Source organism: Mirounga leonina, unplaced genomic scaffold (genome assembly GCF_011800145.1).
Source record: "Mirounga leonina isolate KUSES-001 unplaced genomic scaffold, KU_Mleo_1.0 Mir_128, whole genome shotgun sequence".
Classification (NCBI taxonomy): Eukaryota; Metazoa; Chordata; class Mammalia; order Carnivora; family Phocidae; genus Mirounga; species Mirounga leonina.
Window position 1 is genome coordinate 3,626,992 of NW_023270320.1, and position 20,888 is coordinate 3,647,879.

The following is a 20,888-nucleotide window of genomic DNA, read 5'->3' on the forward strand; positions in this document are numbered from 1 at the left end:
TTCCTTCCTTCCTTCCTTCCTTCCTTCCTTCCTTCCTTCCTTCCTTCCTTCCTTCCTTCCTTCCTTCCTTCCTTCCTTCCTCTCAAGATTTTATTTATTTATTTGACAGAGAGAGAGAGAGAGCAAGAGAGGGAATGCAAGCAGGGAGAATGGGAGAGGGAGAAGCAGGCTTCCCGCGGAGCCGGGAGCCCGATGCGGGACTCCATCCCAGGACCCCGGGATCATGACCTGAGCCGAAGGCAGACGCTCAATGACTTTTTTCCTTAAAGAAATGGGCCTTTTCTTCCCTGTCCTTTCTTTATTAACTCAGGAAGTACATCTTTATTTCAGTCAGCTGTCTTATCTCATCTTTTAGCTTTTACCCTCAGTCCGTATTTTCTTGAATTAAATGAATGAAGCCTGTGCCATTTAAAATGTACTTCTACTTATTGCAAGAAATATTTTGCAAATAATTGCTTTATGCCTTTTCCTTGAGAGGTTTCCAGAGTCGTCTTTTCTAGTCCAGAAGTTTTTCCTAGGTGCCACTGATTCTTGGCCGAACAGAGGGTATGAAGGCCTGCTACTTGTCCCTAGTGTGTGAGCTTTGGCCTTTGATCCTTTCATGGTATACCTGACAGCTTGCAGGATCTTCTGATCTGATCCATTTGTAGGACCACTTCAGAGCCTATGTAGGAGGCCTGGAACCTGGGTCCTTGGACAGTTCCAGCAGAGGACATTTATTTTTTCCTCATTGGGGCTGTTTCTCTTCTGAGCCCATCTTCCACCCCAAGTAAAGGGAGTTTCTGTATCCAGCCTCCTTCCTGTGATAATAAGGAGAGATGCATCACTCTGGGAAAGAGTCCCGGTCATCAGAGGGGATCTCCAACACTTGTGGTTTTCTTTGTTTTATCTGCACTTAACCTCGACTTCCTAGTGAAGTTGTGCTCCAGCTTTTCCAGGGCTCAGCCCTTAGGCCCTCAACCTGGAAGTGTTAAGTGGGGTTGTGCCAAGGTGCCTTCTTCTTCCCGAGAGGTGGAGCCCCCATCTCACATACGCCAATCATTCTCAGGTAGCTGGGGAGTTAGACCCTTGGTATTTGTTGTCCTTCCCTTAATCAGCTCTTCTTTACCCTAGAATGAGTAGAAACAGCTCAAAATTGGTGGCATGTGAGAATCACTCTTCTGTAATTATCAGTCTGTTTCAGGTTTTCCCTTTTTCTTATAGTCTTTGGCTTATTTAAGCTAGTTTCTGGAAGAGGTATAGTTAGATACCTAAGATGAAATAAAATGGTGAACACTTACTTAATTAGGAAATCAGGAATGGATCTTAAAGCTGATTTGAAATAACACCTCTCCTGCCAGCCTCACAACTGTGACTTGAGGATAAAATGAGATGGTAAATGTCAAAGGGGTTTGAACGCTGTTTGGAGCATTATGCAAATACTAAGTTACTTTGTTATCTTCACATTTTATGAGACCAGAAATCAGTAGCCTTGTTGGAAGCAAATTTGAGTTGTGAATTTTTAAAGGGTATGTGATAATGGAAGATGGCTATTTAGGTGAAGCACAAAGCCATTCTATTTCGATGTGGTCCACCCCCTTCTTTCACACAATACATCTGAAATAGAGGTTTGTCTTGTTCTTTATCCCCCCAAAGAGAAGGCTGGCCTGAATTTCCTCTTTAGATGATTTCTTTGAGTGCCAGAAGATTGTTTCAGCCAAAGAAACTAATCTGCAGATAGGTCTGCCCCCCGCACAATGCCCAGCATCAGGGGCAAAGGCTTTAATTAAAATGGAAGAGTTGGTAATTTCTGGCCTATCTGGGAAGCTTAAAGTTGATGTGGTTTGAATGAAAGTAATGACTTTTGCTTAAAATGCAAATATTAATGTGTGAGCCAGGGACTGACTTTCGGTGCAAACGAGAGATTGTAATTTCTTTTTCATGGCTTTTCCCTTAAAGAAATGGCCCTTTTCTTTCCTGAAACTCTGTAATATATACATTTAACATGAAAGGTACTTTTTCTCCTTACATTTCCTTTCAGTTGGCAATTTGTCTTTTTAAACTCTTAAAAGCAAGTGCATATTTTAGGTATTGATAAATCTTTGAAAAAATCCTAAGGATTTGTTTTTGTTGTTCATATTTATTTGGATGACATAAATGCATTTCAGAAGTGGCTTTCCTTCCAGTTTGGTTGTCTGGATGGCATTTATCCACAGTGCCTATAATCTTCATTTATATACAGGAAGTGGAATGACCACATTGTGAAGAGGACACATATTTACCATGGCATTTGTATATACCAAAATAAAGTTTTAAAAGTTAAAGTAATGTGTATTGCTCTTGGCTTAAGTAGGCTTATCTAATCACCAAGTATTGCAGTGAAAAAAACATAATGCATTTTGAATGTTGATAAGACATTAACAAGGGTAGATGGAAATGTGGTCAATTATATCAGTATATGAACATATGAGTATAAGAGCATTCCAGATCAGTGTGCTTTTTACTAATCACAATTGTTATGAGTAGAGAGTAGACTTATTGAGGAATTACAATGTCTTGAGCATTGTGAAGTTATTACTTTTATGGGCAAATTTGTTGTAGAAATAAAGAATGAAAATCATCCATTCTTTCCCTACCTTAATAAAACATGCTTGTTTTTCTTTTTCCTTTCCACTTCTTATTGATATACTTACAAATATTTATATAATCTTAATCGCAGTATACAAGCAACTTTTGTTTTAGCATTTTTCATTCAACATGCATTATATAGAAAGCACTTTTTCAATTTCCAACTGAACATAAGGGCATCCAGTGGCTGCTTTAACCAGCCTCTTGTCCAACATGTAACTGCCTCCCCGATTTGCTGTTCCTAGTTAGGTCATGCTGCAATGAGCGTGTTTGCTCAAATCTAAGTTTAACTTTTGTGGGAAGGTTTTTGTTTTTTGTTTGTTTGTTTCTAGAATAAATTGGAAGGAGTGAGGTTACCATGCCAAATTTCAAGCAATTTCTTGAAGGTAAGGGGTTGAGAGGAGCCTGTTGGAGGAAGATGCTGTGGGTGACTCAGTGTGTCCCGCCTTGAGGGAGAGGTGAGAATGCCAGGAAGAAAGGAGAGGACTCACTAGACGAGCTGCATCCAGATGTTGAAGGCCCCAGGGTGGGCCGAGGCGGGTGAGTTGTAGGGCACCTGGGAGCAATCTCCTAGCAACCTCTTTGTCCTTGTCAACCGACGTCATTTGGAAGTGGCTTTGGGTTTCAATCAGTCTAACTGGATAGGTGTGACTCCACACTCACATCACTGAGAAGTGGACTGTCTTCTGGGTTTTTACATCCTGCCCTAAGTCAGGGTGGGCTTGTGGGCGGGGAAGGCATTGGGTCCACCTCTGGCAGCCTGGAAAAAGCAGCAGGAAGACAGAGGCACTAGGGAAGCATCTAAATGATGACCTAGAATGCCTCCACCATCGTTCCAGAAGGAGGTGGGATTTTCCAAAACTCTGTTTTTCTTCACCCATACACAGTGGCAAAGGCAGAACCTGGAGCGTAAATCACTAATAAGGCACCGATCCAAGCATCTCTTATCACTAATAGGTTCACAGCAGAGCTTACCATATACTTCCCTTTTCTTTTCAGCTAATGGTTTCTTACTAGTTTTATCCAACTGCAATTAAATAACCCAGTGAACTCTGCCTTTGCTGGAAAGAGTCTTTTTGAAAGAAATGTAGTATTTTAGCAAAGAGAAGAAATCCAACCACAAAACAGGCCACATTATGAGATTTCCAATTTTGCCATGACTTTGAGCAGATTGATGGTGTTAGGTACTGTGATCCATTCTTCTACGGTAACAAATACAACACTGAAAGCCCACTTCAGCCACATTTGAGTTCGCACTGGTATCGCTTTGTCTTTTCACTAATTACCTGTCTGTTGTGCTTTTCCCCAGTCCAGTCTCTGTGGCCACAGTCAGCATCCTGTAGGTTTTTCAATGTTCTTTTTTCTTTTTTTTGACTGGAGCTGTATCTTAACTTTTCCACTACCCCTTGCTTCCAAAAAACCAACAAAACTAGAAAATGTGTACAGATTTTAGTAATCAACGTATTTCTTTGCCAAAAAACCTATACTACTCTGCACTGCATCATTCTCAAAAGCATGAAGAAGCTGAACAGTGCTGTTGAAATGATCTGGCACAAGTCCACATAGGTCTCTATTTCACATCCTACCAATCTCGCAGGCAAACAGGACTCCAGGTAACCCTTGATTACAACTTACAATGCAACCTAGAAATGGTTATAAATATATTTCAAAATCACACTTCAGGGGCGCCTGGGTGGCTCAGTCGTTAAGCGTCTGCCTTCGGCTCAGGTCATGATCCCAGGGTCCTGGGATCGAGTCCCACATCGGGCTCCTTGCTCAGCGGGGAGCCTGCTTCTCCCTCTCCCCCTCTCCCTGCTTGCGTTCCCTCTCTTGCTGTGTCTCTCTCTGTCAAATAAAAAAAAAAAAAAAGTCTTAAAAAAATCACACTTCAGTACTTTTACATCAGTAATATCTTTGATGTCCCATTAGCACTTTTAAACCCATTTAAAGGCCTTGAAAGTGTTCAAGGACTGTTTAGAAGCATGTTTTTTAGAAGCACAATGAAGGAATGAAAAAAGTGATAAAGAAGGAAAACCAGGCGGAGGGATTTACATCATATCCTGTAAACAAGTTGCAATTTGCTGTGTTTTCTCTGAAAATCACTTTGCCTTTGTGGCTAATCCATGAAGGCAAGCCATCACACAGGAGAGTGGCTGGTCCCCAACTGTAAATAAAGGCAAAGTGGAACCAAAGCCCGGAGAAGAAGGAAATAAGCCCTGAGCAAAGGAAGGGGTTAGGGGATCAGAATTAGGTAATGATGGATTCAAGGTGAATTCACATCCTAGCACTGTAGATTCAGAGTTCAGGATTGGTGCCCTCGCTGGTGACACATTAAGCATTATGTTGATTGCAGTTTTTCATATGCACTGCCTCATTTGATTCTCACGGCAACCCTAATAAATATTATGTTCATTTTGTACACAGAGAAAATGAGACTCATTTTAGCTATAAATGAATTAGACTGACTTGCTCAGTATCACCCAGCCAGAGAGCAGCGGAGCTGCGCTTGGCTTCTGAACTTGTGACTGTTTGAGCTCTTTTCACTCAGCCATCTTCAGGTAGCAACTCAGAAGTTAGAACTGCAGTGTTCTTTAAAGGGAAGGGAAGTTCAGGTGGGCTCTCAGTTGAGCAAAGGAGTAGAGGAAAGATGGAACTAGGATGCGATCAATTTCTCCACGCTGGGCATGGGCCCTTCAATACAGGCAGAAACCCAGAGTCCTGCTAATCCTGTGGGCAGGGGGTGTTTATTGTTTAACTGCTCTGCCTGTTTGCATGAAGTTTGGGCTCTAAGCAGTCCTCAAACTTGCATTTGATATCTTTTGTTTGCTCATGATATCTGACTCTGGAAAATCTCTTTTGATAGCCTATAATGAGGCTCCAACATGGGAGAACCAGACGAAGAGACTTCTGTTGGAGATGCTATGCATGCCAACTCCCAGGGGGCATTGTCTGTCCCCAGCTCCTTAGGGCAAGGCAGTGGGAATATGAGACAAGGCAGGGCACCTAGCCTTCCATCACAGCCGATCCTTGTATTATTCTCTCTCTGACCTGTTCTTATTTTGAGGACGATTAAATATATTATTCATTCCAGGCTTAAACATCCCAATGTTTTTACCTTTCTTCTTTCCCTATCTTTTCTAATTCTGAAATTATGTTGGCTTTATAACTGTGGGCAAGTCACTTAACCTATCTGAATCTTCACCCCCACATAATTCTCAGGAGCATGTGGAAGTGTTTTTAATGAAAGTACTACTTTGCATTTGCAGTCACTGGCTATATTTCCGAGGATTTCAAATGCCTTCTCTTTCATAGTATCTGCTTCTGCTTTTCCTTCCCAGAGTCGAAAACATGCAAGCAAAGTCCGACTGTATTACATGCTTCACCCCAGGGATGGTGGGTGTCCTGCCAAGAGGCTCCGGTCAGAAAATGTGAGTATCTGGCACCATTTGATATCCTTAGATGACCTGTTCAGTTTGCTAAGAACTTTGTAGGCCTAAGAAGTAAAGTCTTGTCCACCTTAGCAGGAATGCTAAGGGAGTAGAAATAATTCTCATTAAATACTACAGAAAATATTACATGTAAGCAAGTCTTTTTCCTTTTTCCTGCCTAAATGTGCCAGTATGGTGTTGGGGGACTGCATGATGATTCTGTGCCAGAGCAGAGAAAGAATGTACAGAGGGGACAGAGAGCAACTGGGTGAGGGGAGATAGGAGCCATCAGAAGAAAAAGAGTAGGAAAGACAGCATAAGGAGAAACCATGTCAGGAATATCAGATACTTTGCTGTTTACATATTTTATTTTTCCTTTGGTGTATAAAACTGAATGCCAGTTTATTCATTTATAATAAAGACTGTGCACATCTTGCAAATAAAAATACTCAGGGTTTTTGATCAGTGCTCCTCTCCCTGAGGGAACATCCACTTGGGAAGAAAATGACAATGAGGAAGTTGCTTTGAGGATGTAAAGTCAAAGCAAAGGGTTTACTTCAGCCAGGCAAAGGCAGGGACTGATAAATATTCCTTCCTCCCAGCACTTTTCCTAATGAGTGGAATATTCATATCCATCCATTGCGGAGGTCCTCTGCAATAAACACTGCAGATTAGACAGAAATCACTTGTCCTTTGAGTTCTGAGGAGGCTGCAGGCATAGGATTTATACCCTATGCTCTCGCTTGTGCTTGTGATCCCTTTCTCCTTCTGATGCCGGATAGGTGCCGGTCTTCTTTTCTTATTAAAAATTAATACATGATCACTGAAGAAACTTGACCAGAATTGTGCTTGTGTATTCTTCACAGGAGAAAAAAGAGAGAACAAGAGAACTGCTCATGATCACAGGTAGTGAGCATCAGGGCTGGTATTAATGAATTCCAAGCACAACTCTTACATCACAAAATGAGCTGTTCATACACAGACTAATCTGGAACACTGTGGAGTTGTCTTGACTGCCGTGGTGAGGCAGCTTTAAGAGCATATTAGAGGCAAAAGATGTCACGAAACCTTTTCAAGCCGCTAAGAAGTGGGACTGAGACTAGTTCTGTCATCTCTTAGTCTTAGTGACCTTTGGCAAATAATTGATCTCTCTGAACCTGTTTCCTCAATGAGGCTATCATAATCACACTTTCCTTACTGGGTTTTGTGAAGGAAAAGCAGAAGCAGATACTATGAAAGAGAAGGCGTTTGAAATCCTCGGAAATATAGCCAGTGACTGCAAATGCAAAGTAGTACTTTCATTAAAAACACTTCCACATGCTCCTGAGAATTATGTGGGGTGAAGATTCAGATAGGTTAAGTGACTTGCCCACAGTTATAAAGCCAACATAATTTCAGAATTAGAAAAGACAGGGAGAGGAGCACTGATCAAAAACCCTGTGCACTGTTACATGCCAAATACTGAGGAAAGATCAATAAGGCACAGAGTTGCCTTAAAGAAACTCAGAGTCGAGTGAGGGACATAAATATTGTATAAAAAAATAGCTATAATCCCATGGTGTAGGTGTTTATTTAACATTCTGCACAAAGCCCTATGGAGACAAAGGGCAAGTTGACCCATGCCAGGATGAGTCACTCAGGGATGGTGTTACTGAGAGTTGGCATTTGAGCTGGGGGTCTTTGGGCTTGAATGGATTGTACCAGTTGGTGGAGGTGGGAGTGAGGGAGCAGACAGGTGCATTCTTGGTTGAATTCCTATCAAAAGAACTTACTAAGCCCCAGGAGAGTTGGCCTGAGCCAGCTTTTATGTAACTTCAGAATCCTGTAGCTATAGCAGAGTCCTGCTTTCCATTAGGTTTCTATTAGAAGAGAGAAGAGAATTAGTTCCTGAAATCATCCAGCAATGATGCCTGTGTCCCTTCATTCAATAGCCATTTCATGTCTTATCGTAACAGTCAAAAACAATAGGGTTCATAGACAGTTGACAATTAGCTCTTTGAACACAGATTATATTTTCAAACTACTCAAGCTCTAATCATGAGTATTGTACTTATTTATGTCAGAACTCCTAGGGAGAGCTTGCTGGGCAGACAGAAAGGGGGCACTGAGACTCACACTGGTGTGACTTGAGGACATGGTCTTGGCTATTCTGGTCAGACCCATGATTTACCCCACTCAGGCTCCGGTTCTGACAGTGGTACTGGGGACAGTTTATGGAGGAGAAGATGTTTGGATTTTTAGAGCAAGAAGTATTTGCAAAGATTCTTTACCAAAGAGCCCTTTGAGAACTTTTGCTTCTGGTGTATCCTGGAATCTGTGTATCCTTGAAATTTATTTATTAAATCGTTTTCTATAGCTTTCTATAATCATAGTATAAGGATAAATCAGTAAGCAGGAAAAGATAATGAACTTACTTTAAAATTTTTTTTAAAGGTTTTGTTTATTTATTTAGAGAGGGAGAGAGACAATCTCAAGCAGACTCTGTTCTGAGTGCAGAGCCCGACACAGGGCTCGATCTCATGACTCTGAGATCATGACCTGAGCTGAAATCAAGAGTTGGACACTTAACTGACTGAGCCACCCAGGCGCCCCCATAATGAACTTACTTTTTGAAAGAGATGGTTGTTGCTTTTATTAAGGTGTGTGTACCTTTCATAGGTGAATACATCATTTGCTTAGGCATTTTGACGTACCAGATACAGCATGGAAGCCACCCCAGTTCCTCACTAGGGCTGTGAAAGTTAATGTTGGTAATTATTTGGCCAACATTCTTTTGTACAGACCCATACCTAAGGATTGGAAAACAATATACAAATAGACAATGACCAGCCATATATATATATATAGAGAGAGAGAGAGAGAGAGAGAACTTTGATACACTTGAAACTAAGATAACATCGGGTTTCAACTATACTTTAACCCTAAAAAGAAATTTAAATGAATAAAAATAGAACTTTGACCCACAACCTATAGCAACCAGCCTTGGAAACCAACCCATTAATGTATAGTAACCAGCCCAGGAAGGCTGCCTAAGTTAAACTTATAGGAAGTCAGACCACTATCTCTAGTAACAATCCAGGAAGCCAAACAATAACCCCTGAAACAATAGGCCCCAAATAGTCTGGACTTGATTAATACCTCATAGCTTTCCTAATTTTTGTCTCTGCTTCCAACTTGGAACTAACCAGAGAAAGCCAAATATGTACCCCTAACCAATCACATAGGGATGTGTACTTCTAGTTTGTCTGCCTACAGCTTTCACACATGAACAGCCTCCAATCAGGGCACACCTGAGGCCTCCCCTTTATCTTGTTACAAAGCTCTCCCACTTATCTTGCTTGTGAGTCTTCTCCAAATGCCCGTGACGGTGACTAACATCCTGGCTATGGGAAGCTCTGAATAAATAGCCTTTCTTTTTCTCATTTGGTTGGTCTTTATTTCCATGGGGTTGTAAAATGGGGATAAAAAGAACATCTAATGTACAGTTTTATCATAAGGCCCAAATGAGAGAACTCATTTATTCAGGACTTAGTTTTCAAAGGTCCTTCTCCAGGCATTATTATTATTGGTCCCCTATCCACAAATACCCTGTGTTCTTTGAAGAATGTAACACTCTGTTCCACTCGCCTCCATTCTTGCCCATCCTCCCCACTGCTCTGCTTCCAGGGGCTGTGACAGCTTTGTATCCCAGTCTTACCTGACTGAGAACAGTTCTGCCCTGAATACCCAACAAAGTGAGTGACTTCTGAAAACAGAGAAAACTTGTTGCTGAGTTTCCACGCCCTGACTATGCATGAACCTGGGGCCTACACTGATTCCTAAAACTGATGGGGCTGATAAGTATCAGCAGCCAGTCCTCCCTCCACAGTTCTTAGCCTTCTGGGAATACACAGTAACTCTAAATTTACATCCAGATGAACGGAAGGGCCTATGATTATTCCCACGGTCTATTGTCATTTCTACTCCAGGTCATTTGACTTTCTTGTTGTTTCTCAAAAACATAAAATTCATTTCTTCCTCCTCTCCTGGCATTCCCAGCTTTTTAAATTACCCCTTTTGTAAGCCTTACTCTTTAGAACCCTCATCTGGATATTCTATGTTTTTTTCCCCTGAAACTTTAGAGTGAGACATTTTCCTCCTGAGGCGACAGAGTAAAATTAAATGTGAAATAAATTGTTATAATTGATTGCCTTAGAGAAATTTTCTGTAATCTTGTGAGCATTAGAGCCAAAAAGGACTTTAGAGACCATCTAGTCCATTGAAAGTCTCAGGTTTTCAAGTTACTTTTTAGTATCTTCTCACCTGCTTTGGGAAAAAGAAATATCTACTTAAGAAACAAGATTTTTAAGTAAAAAGATGATTTAGTTTTATTTTTATTCTGTAAGGATAAGTAACTGCCAACAAAAATCACCAGTTAGTATTAAGTAAATAGTGTTTTTGCATGGAGTTAATTTCTCTAAATTGAGAAACTTGACATTTGGTTAGTGTGATCAAGCTCATCACTTTTAAATACTTAAATGATTTCCTATAGGTCTGGAACATTCAGCAGAGCTGGAGAATCTCCAGAATCACTTTCATGGGTCCCTAAAATCCTGGGTTTCGGGCCTGGAGGACTCTATCTAACCTAAACCTAACTTGTGACAAAAGTGAAAATAAGGCCCAAAGAAGTACCATGACTTGCCAAAACTGGTCAGGCCTGAGATTGAGACCCTTCTTGCTTCCCTAAGTTCTATTCCTATGCTTCTCCCACATTATCTTGAAATTGTATCTTATATTTAGGCATTGAAGCCATTGCTGGGTCCAGAGCCAGAGAGCACTGCTGTTTTGGGGCAAAGTATTAATAGCTGGAGCTCAGCAGACACTTCCCACTTACAAGTCTAAATGCTTTACATACATTAACACATTTAATCCTCACTCCCGTGTAGGGTAGGAACTATCATTATCCCCACTTTACAGAAAAGCAAGCTGAAATAGAGAAATTAAGTCACTTGACTCTGGTTACAGCACTGGTAAGTGGCAGAGACAAGGCTGGGGAAATATGAAACAAAACCAAAGAAAATTCCTCTGGTGCTGCAAACTAGCTTGCCATGTCACTTCCTGAGATGGGTAGCGAGCGTCTAGTAAGTACTAGGGGTGCACGGACCCTTCCTCAACAGAGATGAGGGTCTAGTTGGGGGGCAGTGCCCAGTGTGCAGTCATGTCCTCTAGTACAGTGTGATGGCTATACAGGGCCTACCATAGACATCTCCCGGGGCATCGTCTGGCACACGGGGGGGGCCCCAACCTCTCCGGTAGGATGGGGCTGGACAAAGTTGCCTGGAGAAAGCATTACTGAACTGATTCTTGAGGGATACAAGTGGGTAAGCCCAGCGAATAAGGGTGGCAAAGGGCTCTTCTGCTTCTTTTTTTTTTTTAAATTTTATTATGTTATGTTAGTCACCATACAATACATCATTGGTTTTTGATGTGGTGATCCACGATCCATTGTTTTCGTATAACACCCAGTGCTCCATGCAGTACGTGCCCTCCTTAATACCCATCACCAGGCTAACCAGTCCCCCCTCTCCCCTCCCCTCTAAAACCCTGTTTGTTTCTCAGAGTCCATAGTCTCTCATGGTTCATCTCTCCCTCCGAATCCCCCCCTCCATTATTCCCTTCCTTCTCCTAATGTCCTTTTTAAAGATTTTATTTACTTATTTGAGAGAGAGTGAGAGAGCACAAGCAGGGAGAGAGACAGAAGGACAGTGAGAGGGAGAAGCAGGTTCCCGCTGAGCAGGAGCCCAACACAGGGCTCGATCCCAGGACCCTGGATCATGACCTGAGCTGAAGGCAGACGCTTAACCCACTGAGCCACCCAGGCACCCTGCAAAGGACTCTTCTGAGTGTGGAGTCAACATGAGTAATGTCTTCAGGGAAACAAAAATCACAGGTATTTCTAGAGTGTAAAATGCCAGTGGGCAGCTCTGTTAGATTCCCAGGACTCCTGTAACAAAGTACCACAAACTGCGTGGGTAAAAACAACAGAAATTTATTTTCTCACAGTTCTAGAGGCTCTGAGTCTGAATCATGGTGCAGGCAGGGCCTCCCTCTGGAGGCTCTGATTGAAAATCGGTTCTGTGCTTCTCTCCTCGCTGCTGGTGGTTGCTGGCAGCGCTTTACGTTCCTTGGCTCGCAGCTGTGTCACGCCAGTCTGCTTCTATCTTCACCCGGTCTTCCCTTGTATGGGTCTCTATGTGTTCTCTCCTCTCATAGGGATGACTGTCATTGGATTTAGAGCCCACTGTAGCAATCCGGCATGACCTCATTGTAATTAATTCACTTGCAAAGACCCTATTTTCAGATGTCACCTGTTCAAGGTGGATGTGAATGTGGGGGACACAGAATTCACTCAGTGCAGCAGTGGAAACAAAAGTGAAGTGTGGGATGTTGGGGAAAGGTCCAAATGTATACTCTGTGTAATATTAGCATTTACTTTGTCAAAATGTGGTTTTCTCAAGTGGTCTGCAGCTCAATTCATGAGCATTTCTCAAAGAAGGTGCGTTTTGGCCCCGTGATGGGTATTAAGGAGGGCATGTATTGCATGGAGCACTGGGTGTTATACGCAAACAATCATGGAACATTACATCAAACACTAATGATGTACTGTATGGTGACTAACATAACATAATAAAATAAAATTAAAAAAAAAAAAAGAAAGCTGTGTGCTTTGGCTTCCAGCTGTGCATTTAGAGCTAGAAGTAGGGATTTTGTCCCTGGCTCGGCTACATATATTAGTTTTACAACTTTGTTTTGGACTTTCTAAACCTTAATTGCTGTGGTTATAATCAAGGCCTATAAACGCTGCCCTGCCTACCTCTCAGAGTCATTAAGGGACTCAAATAAAAGCTTCCTCTTTGTGAAGCTGCAAGATAAACTGTAAAGGGTGTGTGGAGTGTTTTTTCATTGAGTTTTTAATTTTTGTCTATTGGGTCACATGTTCTATCTCCACCGTGCAATATACAACTTCTCTAGTCCAGGTGGGGGCAGGCCTGCGGTCTTCCTGTAGAACACCTGAAGGGCACTTAGCACACCAGTAAGTGTGAGGTTGTGCAGATTTGTAAAACAAGGGTCAGAAACAACTAATGGACAGATGCAGGCCACTGACTATTCTTGTGAGGTCTGCAAACCAAGAATGTTTTTTACAGGCTTATGTATTCGGGGGTTGGGAATCAAAAGAAGAATATATTGTCGCATGAAAAATACACGAACTTCAAATTTTCATGTCCACAGATAAAGTCTTTTTGGAACACAGCCACACTCAATCCTTTACCGCTCTATGCACAGGGCAGCTGCAGAGCGGGGTTGCTGCAATAGACTCGATATCTCACAAGCCTAAAATGTTTTCCCTCCAGCCCTTTACAGGACCCGTTTACTGTGTGAGGTGGACAGTTTTGGTGAAGAAAGAGGGGGTTTGTCACTCCTCTCGTTGTGTGTCTCTCTACTCGCAGGAATGATTCCTTTATGTCATTCCAGATTCTCAAAGCTGCCTTGTCTTTGTTCCTTTCGAGTTTTAATTTCTTAGTGGCCAGCAGGTTGAAGGTTTTGACCAGGAGGAAGTACTATTCCAAACTTCTGAGCGAGAATCGACACTGTTGCTTTTTGCTTAGGCTCTCTCAATGCAAATAGCTTGAAATGTAGGAAGGAGTCATGTTAAGGGAATTTGTTTGAAGCCTGCAGCACTGTGGAAGCAACAAGGACAGTTGGTTTCTTATGCCATCTACACAGCAAAGCCAGCTCAGGGTAAACCAGAACTCCTGGCTTTTTTGAGATAATTCTGATTTAGAATACTCGTTCTTGTCACTACAAATCAATGGTATGTCCCGCAAAGACCAGTATTTCCTCTCTAAAGTGTACCCAAAAGTGGAATCAAAATTTTGTTTTACAGATACACAGATAATAATTTAAATGAAAAAATCCAGAACTCCTCATTAATGCGAATGTGCAGCATGGCGTTTGGCTATCTGATTCTCTGGGCCCCAGACTAGGTCTCTAGCTTGGGACTGTGGTTCTGAAAATCATATATATCATACTTATTACTTCGATCTAAAATCTGATCCAGAGGGGAGGAAGAAAAGGATGCCCCAAAAGACAGCTATGAGTTGTTTTTTTTTTTTTTTTTTTGCCACAACAGAGAAAGTGTAGTGGGTCTTTGATTCTACTGTTGACATATCCTTGGATCATTCCCTTGTTAGCAGGTCACTAATTAAGCCCTCTTTTTGCATTAAGCTCTATGCTAAATACTTGCTAGATATTTCATTTGAACTTTACAAATTCAAGTAGGAATCTTTATTGCCTCTATTTAAAAAGGGGTTAAGGGGCCCCTGGCTGGCTCAGTCAGAAGAGCATGTGACTCTTGATCTCGGGGTTCTGAGTTGGGTATAGAGATCACTTAAAAATTTTTAAAAAATCTTTAAAAATTTTTTTAAAAAGGGGCTGAAGTCTGAAGCTTAGGTCAAATATCTTAACTCACAGACCTTGAGGGTGATATAGCCAAGATGCAAACACAATACAATTTGGCACTAGAACTGGAGCTCTGTGTTACTGTGTAGTCTTCATTTATTTATTCTTTTTTTAAAGAAATATTAACTGACTTCCTACTACGAGTCAGGTACTATATTGATTGCTAAGAATTTCGTATTGAAGAAGACAGATACAGTTGCTATTTATAGAGTTTATAGGACAGTGGGGGAAATGGCCACTATTTTTTTTTTTTAAATCATACAAATATATAAAGGAAAGTAATGGAAAAGCATAGAATGAGGAAGTCATAGGTCTTTGGGATCAGAGAAGCTTTCCCTGAACAACTGATGCTTCAGCTGTGTCTGAAAGATGAGTGAGGATTAACTAGTCAAAGAGGTGAGGGGAAGCAGAAGAATGCCAGGCAGAGGGGGCAGCATGTTCAAAGGCCCTGCAGTCAAAGAAATCATGGTGCACTTAAGATAGAAAATGAAAGCCAATGTGGCTGGTGTTCAGAGATGGAAGCAGGCACTGATGTCAGATGTGGAGAAGGGACTAGTGGAGAAAGGAACAGAGGTGAACAATTGAGCATCAGGCTTTTAGGAGGCCACTGAGAGTATGGACGTGGGTGAGGCTGATGGCAGCAGCAAACAATGAGAAATACATAGATTTGAGGTATAAGTTGGTAAAAATGGATCAGCTGGGTATTGGATGTGAAACAAAAGGAGGTTTCTGAAGGACTTCCAGTTCAGAACTTGCACTAGGTGGTTGCTGCCCCTCCTGCAGGCAGGGTAGTCTTTACCCTTAAGGGCACAAGCCAGAGAGCAGGAAGATCTGAGAATCAGGGTGGATTGTAAGGAAAACACTTTCTCCATGTTGTCCAAGCTGGTCCTGGCTGAGCAGAACTAAAGTTGCATAGAGGTGAATTTGCCTCCAGCTGCGGGGTAGGGGACAGCAAGGGAGAAGTGTCTGGTGGACTTTTGTCCTCAGAGTTTCTTCCAGCGAAGTTTTTCTACTTTTTTATTGGAGTATGAGGCCAAGCCGGGTACCATCCCAGGAGTTGGATCCCACAGAAGCACAGGCAAGAGGTTCTGTACAGGTACAATGATGTCCAAAGTCGGGACAGGGTGGCTGAATGAATTCAAGGCAGTCACCAAGGGCAGGGGCAGGGGAGGGGAGAGAATCAGAACCCTAGTATCCTGAATTAAGACAGCAGGGAGTTTTTTGGAGGGCTTCTAGAGAGAGAGAGATGCTGAAGTTGTCGATGGTTAAATAATGTGCTTCTAGTAGGAGGACTGGGATTATTTAGAGAGCTGGAATAACTCAGATGTGGTCTTAAGACCTAGATCCAGTGACTTCCAGTGGGTCTGTCCTGTTCCTCCTTAGTTTAAAAGGCAGAGATGGTAAGTTTTAGACTTTATGAGGGCAGGGCTCGCATAACTTATCCATCTTTTTACTCCTTCCCACAGAGACGTTCCATAAATTATTGTTCATATTCTCATAATAAGATATTATCCTATTTTTTCTTTAAAACAATCATGATTAAAATAGTTTTAATAAAAACGCTATCATTTGTATGGGAAATCTTACAGAGTATTACCATGAAATTATATTTTAGTTATGTCCCTATATAAGTGCCTTGTTAAAAGATTTTGTTAAATTGGGTTTGTTCAGGAAGATCTGAAAGTCATGGACATTGTTTCTATGAGGATCTTCACCAGGTTCTTGGTCTCATGTGGGTCGTCTTCAAATAGGAAAAATATAAGGACAGGGAGAGGATTTGGGAGGTCATGCTGTCATAGCACAGGCTGGTCTCTACAACAGGTGTTTCTGGTGGGGACCCACGTGTTCTGGCTCTGTATCACCTGTCTGTAACTACCCTGTTCACTTATTAGCTGCCCTCTCAGCAGCTGTTCTTTGACCAACTGTTGCCTGTCTTCTCCTGTCTGCCCTGGAAGCTTGACTCTATTGTACCACAAATCAAGACTGTTCATGCAGGAGTTGATATGCAGCTAATGGAGGTAAATGTCCTTTCCACATTCCCACCCAATTTCAGCCATAAGAAAAAAGGAAACTGATAATCAGGAAGTTCTTCTCTGGAGGACATGTTGGCATTGCCTCCAGGGCAAACAGGTGGATCATACTTACTGGATGAGGGTAGTTAGAGTAAAAGAATTCCGGGGGCCACGGAATTCTCTAACTTCAGCTCTGAGATGTCAGTCTGTATGTTGGCTTTCCTTTCCAAGGGGCCAGCAAGGGTGTGTGGGAGCCCCTAGACGCAGCTTGATGGCTCACTAGCATGTGGCAGCCGGGTTCTTCAGCTCTCTTCCCTGTCTGCTGTGTTTCCTCTTTTCAGGTGTCTGCATCTCAAGCAAACTTTCCTATCTCAGTTTTTTTCCCTGATGGATTTCCTTGGTTCATATCTTAGAATCTCACAAAACATAAGTTTGTTCTTCTCTTAAATACCAACTCTTTCCTGAAAAAATTTTACCACTCACTTTTAATCAAATGTCTGCCCGTATGTGTCTGGGTCCATTTATCTCCATCTCTTCCCCGGCTGCAGGGAGGGGTGTGAGAGGATCGTGCCTCCCTTCTTCCCTTTGTCCCACACAGCACAGTAAGTCTTTACTCTCTTAAGGCTATGTCATAAATCATGCCTGCTGTCTTCCCATTAGGTGACCCCATGTGCCCATTCTGTTTCTCCTTAGTAACCCCTGGGCATTCCTCATGCTCAGAATATTATTCTTGCAGAAAAAAGAAGTCTGTTTCCTTCACTACCTTCTGGTTTGTGACTGTTTGGCTTTGTTTAGGTTGATGTGTTCTTTTAGGAATATATATATTTTCTTCTTGCCCTAGAAGCAGCCAAGGGTTGTGCCATTAGAATACGAGATACATTTATAACTTTGTGTGACCTGGATTTGGTGCAGGTAATGCTGAGACGATGATGAATGTGCCCTGATAAACACCAGAAAGCCTTGAGAAAACACATTTGAAAAATAGGGGTGGGCGCCTGGGTGGCTCAGTTGGTTAAGCGACTGCCTTCGGCTCAGGTCATGATCCTGGAGTCCCTGGATCGAGTCCCGCATCGGGCTCCTTGTTCAGCGGGGAGCCTGCTTCTCCCTCCGACCCTCCCCCCTCTCATGTGCTCTCTCATTCTCTCTCTCTCTCAAATAAATAAATAAAATCTTAAAAAAAAAATAGGGGTGATGCACTGAGTTCTACTAATGTGAAGTAAAATGCCTTTTTGGACTTGGATCCAGCAAACCTGTCTCATACACCTGTACCTATCACAGACAATACTGGGAGCTCTGCATATGTGGTCTTACATAATTTTCAGAGAGTTTTATCGTGTGAGCATTACGAGGCCAATTTTGTAAATGAGATAAAGAAAGTTCAGAGAGGAAAGAAGCACACAAAACTAGAGGTCATCTGACTCTTGGGCCTTTTCCACACAGCAGCGTTCGATGCATTGCAATTCTTTAAGAACATGCTTTCACTTCTGGGTCAGCCATTTCACGTATTGGTGATGTTGGTAGGGCTAGATTCCTGTAGAACATTCTTTATGGGAGTGGCTCAGGGAATTCTTCAACTTAGGGCTCCAGTGGATTGGGGTGATGTTCATGGGTCATCTTAGCCACATACTTTTTTTTCCTCAGGTCCCTACTGAAGGTTGATAGCCTTAACACATATTGAAAATCTGAGAGGCAGATACTATGGAGCCACCTGATTCTGTGTTATGTAAAGGAATGAGCACAGACACTGGGGACTGCCCTGAGATTGAATATGGCCTATAATTCCTGCTAGTGGGATGACTTTTGTCAAGTTCTTGATCTTTCGTACACTTAGTTTTGCCATCTGAAAAATGGTGGCAACAGCCCATTTATCCCATGACTCCCGTGAGGAATGAAAGTGATCCTGAAAACATAAGGAGTAAGGAGGGCAGGGCCTGGGGGGTAGGTGCCTGACAACTGTCATTCTTTCCCCTAAGGCATTGGGTAAGGGTGACATTCTTTCTGATATTATATTTGATCAGGAGAAAACACAAAATAGACTGATGAGAGTGAGCTGGTGGGGAAATTCATCGGTCTGTATTTGAGGACTAAATGCTGCCGAGAGAGATGTTTTCTATAGAAGCCGTAAGTAATTGCCAAGGAACTAGAGAACTGAGAAAATATTGCGGTGTTCAATAACAGTCTTGTTTTAAAGAACCTAAACTAATACAAAGAGGGAAAAATATGGTGTTGGCATTAGCACATCGGGGGCTTGGAGGAACACGTATGTCTTGTCATTCCTCGACTGTTATCCAGCGCCAATATTTTAGTCTAGCTGGAAGAGAGTCAGATATTTGGAACGGCTCCGGGTGACAGTGCGCACTCCCCTCAGCCACGTGCACGGCGCAGGGGCTTGTATTCCCCTCCCTTCTGCTCACAGGTGGCGCTGTTCAGTCATGGCACAGTGACTTTAATAGATATTAAAAATGTGGCTGTTTGAGCGTGTCATTCTTGAAACCCCATCGAAACTCTCTGTGGAAGCATATGTGAGTGAATATGGTACAGGGCCATTACTTGGTGCAACAGGAACCGTTCCTCTTGATCTGTGACATTGAATAGCCAAGTAGTCTTGTAATCATGTATAATTTGTCTGTTTTTGCCAGGCATAGTTAAAATTGTGTAGAGAAGGAGATTATTTTTATTGTGAATTCCTGATGGGAAAAAGACATTTTTCTTCAGAGTTATTAACTTGGTTTTACAGCTGACCTTTAAAGGGATGTCTATGACTTCAGATACTCAAGAACTCAGCAAATATTATCCTCCATATAATTTACATAGTCATTATAGTTTGGGCTATAAGCACTGAATGTATATCAGAAGATAGGATGTTGTGTTTTTTTTTTTTAATTTTTGAGATTTTATTGTAAAGGAAAAAAAATCTTGTTTTATTGGTGCATTGAGTGATTGTTGACCTTTTCTAATTAAATTTCCTCTTCACATTTCAGCTGTACATAATTCTAAAAGGTCACTGGCTGGCATTAGCAACCCCAGAAATGAATGGTCATGATGTCACATCCTAGAATTGACAAATTAGTTTGTTTGATTTCTCATTATCCATTGTATCCATTGTTGTAATGGGGGATGGAAACATTCAAGGTGGATTTATGACTTGAAATTCTCTGGAAACCAAGAATAAGAGTCTTTAATGTGTTTTTCCTGCCCATCCATTTCTCCATACAGATTTTTCATTTTTATGTTTTGTTTTTGTTTTTGCATTCTGATATAGTGTCCTGGACAGCAGTTCTCTGCTTCCATGGCTAACGATGCAAAGAGGAGAGAAGGAGAAGGAAGGGGAACAGTAAAAGGGGGGAAAAGTGCTATCAAGGCAAAAGTAAAGTTAAATTGTAACCAATGAATATCTGAGCCTGGAAGGGATTTTAAGGTTTCTCAATGCAAGTCTTGTCACCTAGAAATAAAACAGAAAACTGTTAGTCCTGTCTGCATTTCACTTGGACTTCAAGAAAGGGTGAGAGATCTTGGACAGGTCATTAATCGTTCATGGATTGTTTCCTTCTCTGGACTACATGACCACTTGTTGCTTTCTGATTTTAATTAACTGCAATTTAAATATTCTCTGGTAACCAATATTACGATTCATAAATAAACTGGATCGGTGGATTGTTTATAATCTCGGATATTTCTTTTATTTTGTAATGCAATGATTATTTATCCATATAATCTATTAATAATTGCTTTGTGCTTATTCCAGACAGAGTAAGTGATGAGCAAAGCCAGACCCAGAGTCCTTGCCCTCAATTGAAATAGCAACTCTGATAAATGCTATGGTTGAGTGGACATGGTGCTGAGAGAGATCATTCAGGAGAGGCGGCGTGTTTGGGAACTGAGGGAGTATTTCTCTGAGCAGTGATTCCCAAGTGGCATCTGAGGGGTTCACAGGCATTAACTAGGTAAAAAGGTAAGGGAAGATTCTAAGGAGAGGGAACAGCATCTGAGGATCGACAGAAGGCAAGCGTAACTGGGGCAAAACACAGCAGGTGTGATGGTAGAAGAGGCTAGAAGGGTTAAAAGTAGGAGGCAGACCACTGAGGTTTTTAGGGGAAGGGTGACAATGTAATTCATCATCCAAACTGGGGCATCTCTGAATGTGAAAGGGCACTATTGATATGAAACTGGAACAATGGGTGTAAGCCAATATGTAGAATGGAAGACTCTACTTAAAAGCCATTTTAAGAAGTTTTAGATTTTAAGCGCAACCAGAATACATTGGAGAGTCTTAAGCCAGGAGACTAAAATGATCATATTTGGCTTTTAAGAATCATTCTGACCCATATGTTCTTACAGCATT

General features: G+C 41.8%; 1 protein-coding gene across 1 annotated transcript in view; it reads left to right on the forward strand.

Annotated features, from left to right (window-relative positions):
• The window catches only part of ZMAT4 (zinc finger matrin-type 4), a 212,330-nt gene that overhangs the window by 55,039 nt on the left and 136,403 nt on the right, over nt 1–20,888 (forward strand). The window contains exon 2 of the mRNA XM_035003980.1: nt 5,946–6,035. Coding sequence (XP_034859871.1) covers nt 5,946–6,035 — 90 coding nt within the window. The remainder of the gene's footprint in view (nt 1–5,945; nt 6,036–20,888) is intronic.